This window comes from Lethenteron reissneri, unplaced genomic scaffold, assembly GCF_015708825.2.
Source record: "Lethenteron reissneri isolate LAM-NWPU_2019-01 unplaced genomic scaffold, ASM1570882v1 scaffold_1639, whole genome shotgun sequence".
In the NCBI taxonomy this organism is placed as follows: domain Eukaryota; kingdom Metazoa; phylum Chordata; class Hyperoartia; order Petromyzontiformes; family Petromyzontidae; genus Lethenteron; species Lethenteron reissneri.
The window spans coordinates 429,638-433,667 of NW_026891376.1; the positions used below are offsets into that span (position 1 = coordinate 429,638).

Here is a 4,030-nt window from a genome sequence, read left to right on the forward strand (position 1 = left end):
CACACCTACACACACACTTCTACACACTCACACACACCTACACACCTCTATACACTCACACACACTCACACACACCTCCACACACCTCTATACACTCACACCTACACACACACTTCTATTCACTTACACACACCTACACACACACCTCTATACACTCACACACACGTACACACACCTCTATACACTTACACACACATACACACACACCTACACACACACCTCTATACACTCACACACACCTACACACACCTCTATACACTCACACCTACACACACACCTCTATACACCTACACACACACCTCTATACACTTAAACACACCCTTCAACATACTAATGTAGTGGGTACAATGGAGAGAGGCAAGACCACTCAGCTCCACATGCTCCCGTACCGCATCAGTTTATCTCTACTCCAGCCCATGTCGTGCCCAAATCTTGACTTAACGCTTTCGTGACTGCTTCTTTCTTTGAACCTGTCTACGTGAATTTACCCAAAGAACATGTCGTGCCCGTTTAGGCCCGTCTATCCGGCCAAACAGAAGCTGCTTGGCCATGCGGTGGCTGGGCATGCGGGCTACATGACCCAGCCAACGCAGCCTTGCCTGCAGGGACTTTGTCCAGATCTTTCAAGGAACTGCGAGCTCCTCACACGATCCAGCCTGCAGGTTAACCCCAGGATGGATCGTAGGCAGGACAGCCTAGACGTTTCTAACCGGCGCAGCTATTCCATTAGGGGGGGTCCACGTTTCACAAGCCCCTCTACACCCACGCACCGAGCCCACACAGCGTGTAGCTGCTACGCTAGTAAGTTTATTTCGGTGCTACGACCAACAAAACCGCGAGGTGCCGCTGCTGCCGCTGCTGCCGCGCTGTGGCGCCACCGCGTGGCAAGGCGGTGACGTCACAGGGCCGACCCGAGGTCTCCACTTGGCGCCGCCGTCGAGTCGCGGGGGTCTCGCTGTGGCCACAGACGCAAGAGGGACTCCGCAGACGACACGCGGCGGCGGCGGCGGCGTCTACGCCCCCCGCCGCGTCCCTTTGCCCCCCGACCTCCCGCGCCGACTTCACCACGCACGCACCGAGACCACGCACTCGTTACAAGGCGACTCGTTTGTCTGCACGACCTTCTTCCTCGTTCGGTTATTAGTGGGGTGTAGTGAGGTGATGTATACATGTGTGAAATTATACTCTACATTTGACTATAGATTGGGGAATAATTATGTACGAATCTGCTCGTATAGAATAACTACGACAAATGTTGAATCCGTATGATCACTTACAACTATGTTAAAGACCTTTATAAACTTGTAGATCGTAAGCAATGCGGTTTCCAATAGGAAGCAGCGAGGGCGGACAAATGACGTCACGCGTGCAGAGCGTCCGTCGATTTTTACTCCCTTGCAGTGAGCAGAGTTCGGATACCTCACGACATGGACACTCGGTTAAAGTTTAGCGGGTGAGGTCGTTTAGCTCGCGAGAAGGGGAGGAGGAGATCTCCAGGGTTCGCGTCCCATTCCCACCACCACCACCTCCACCACCACACTCCACCACCACCTCCACACCACCACCACCTCCACCACCACCACACCTCCACCACACCACCCACCACCACCACACCACCTCCTCCACCACCCACCTCCACCACCCCACCACCACCTCCCCACACCTCCACCACCACCACCACCTCCACCACCACCACTCCACCACCACCACCTCCACCACACCACCACCACCACCACCCCACCTCCACCACCACCACACCCCACCACCACCACCACCTCCACCACCACCACCACCTCCACCACCACCCCACCACCACCACCTCCACCACCCCACCACCACCACCACCTCCACCACACCACCTCCACCACCTCACCACCACCACCACTCCACCCCACCACACCACCACCTCCACACCACCCCACCTCCACCACCCCACCACCACACCACCCCTCACCACCACACCTCCACCCCACCCCCACCTCCACCACCACCACACCCCCTCCACCCCACCACCTCCACACTCCACCACCACCACCACCTCCACCACCACCACCTCCACCACACCACCACCTCCACCACCACCACCTCCACCACCACCACCACCTCCACCACCACCACACCTCCACCACCACCACTCCACCACCACCACCACCACCACCACCTTCACCACCACCTCCACCACCACCCACCACCACCACCTCCCCCCACCACCACCCCCCCCACCCCACCACCTCCACCACCACCTCCACACCACCTCCACCACCCCTCCACCACCACCACCACCTCCACCACACCACCACCACCCACCACCACCTCCACCACCTCACCACCACTTCCACCACCACATTCACCACCACCACCTCCACCACCACCTCCACCACCACCTCCACCACCACCACCTCCACACCCACCACACCTCCACCACCACCTCCACCACCACCTCCACCACCACCTCCACCACCACCTCCACCACCCACCACCCACCACCTCCCCACCACCTCCCCACCACCACCACCTCCCCACCACCTCCACCACCACACCACCACCTCCACCACCACCACTCCACCACCACCTCCACCACCACACCTCCACCACACCACCACCACTCCACCACCACCACCACCTCCCACCACCACCACCTCCACCACACCACCTCCACCACCACCACCTCCACCACCACCTCCACCACCTCCACCACCACCTCCACCACCACACCACCACCACCACACCACCTCCACCACCTCCACCACCTCCACCACCACCTCCACCACCACCACCACCACCTCCACCACCACCACCACCACCACCACACCACCACCACCACCACCACCTCCACCACCCCACCACCATCCACCTCCACCACCACGCGGCAGCGGCAGAGGTCGCGGGACGAGGCCACGCGCCGAGGCGGCTTCTCGCGAGGTCGTCCCCCCGCTGGTGACGAGAGAGCCGCTGGGCTGGACACAAGTCCAATGGCGCGACTTTTCCGCCTGTCGAGGTTCTTTCAGGCCACAGGGTGATTGGCCAATGTGTTGAGTTTGTCGTCTTGAATTGCGTTCGTGGCGTCGCTGCCAACGCAGCTTCACCCAATAATCTGCAGTCCCAGAGACTCGCCCACGAGAGGGCGCCGCGTCTCCGCCGTGCACCGCAGTGGCAGGCAGCAGCAGCAGCAGCGCCAGGCTCCTGCCACTGCGCTACACGGTCCTGTGCTGAAGCAGGCCCATAGATCTACTCTCATCACCCAGGAATGTCTGTCCTTAACGCTCGTGACGTCACTCCACATCCACCAGCCCCCCTCATTAATATTCATGAGCAGGTGACGTCCTCCACATGACTGCTGATGAGACACTGAGAGACGAAGCCTGTTTCAGGGTGCTGTTTGCGCTGAGTTAATGTTGATGATGAGATGCACTCTGAGAAGGTTCGCTTTGTGTGCGTGGAGAAAGTGGCGATGTGGAGGCTGTACAGCCCGCTTGTCTTGTTCCTTGCGTTGCAGCAGCAACAGCAGCAGCTGTAGTTGTGCGTTCGTCCACTAGAGGGCATCACGTGCCTTGTGGAGAACCTGCAGTGCCCCTCCTATAGCCCTGACCCTATAGCCCTGTCCCTAACCTATTATGTTGTTGTCCTTCCCCGGCACTTCGGATTAGCACGGTTGGCTATGTACGGTGCGAAAGAAGTTCAGCATACATCATGTTCATCTCAGGCTGCCTTCATAGCGGCCCCCAGACATGAGTTATCATTTGTGGTCAAGTGGCTTCTGAAATATAAGCTAATACCTCATTGGATGTTGCCTGATAAGATACAAAAATTGCTTAGTAACTTTTTTACTGATTTGTTTACTTTTCCTATACCTTGCACTCCGATCGTATTTTCGGTTTTTTGTTGCTGTAACGTTCAACCCGCCCCTACTTTATAGCTCATCAGATTCCTCCAGTATGATCACAAATTCAAATTTGATCTCATTTACATATTAGGGCAGCTCGTGTTGGTAGTGAGCCCCGATGAAGGCCAGCAAGGCGCTCGAAGGGAC

At 57.9% G+C, this 4,030-nt stretch overlaps 1 protein-coding gene across 1 annotated transcript in view; it reads right to left on the reverse strand.

Moving 5' to 3' along the window:
• Positions 1 to 818: 818 nt before the first annotated feature.
• Positions 819 to 4,030, reverse strand: part of LOC133363049 (uncharacterized) — a 26,291-nt gene continuing 23,079 nt past the window's right edge. Inside the window, exon 4 of the mRNA XM_061582058.1 lies at positions 819 to 955. Within this exon, the coding sequence (XP_061438042.1) occupies positions 819 to 955 (137 nt within the window). The remainder of the gene's footprint in view (positions 956 to 4,030) is intronic.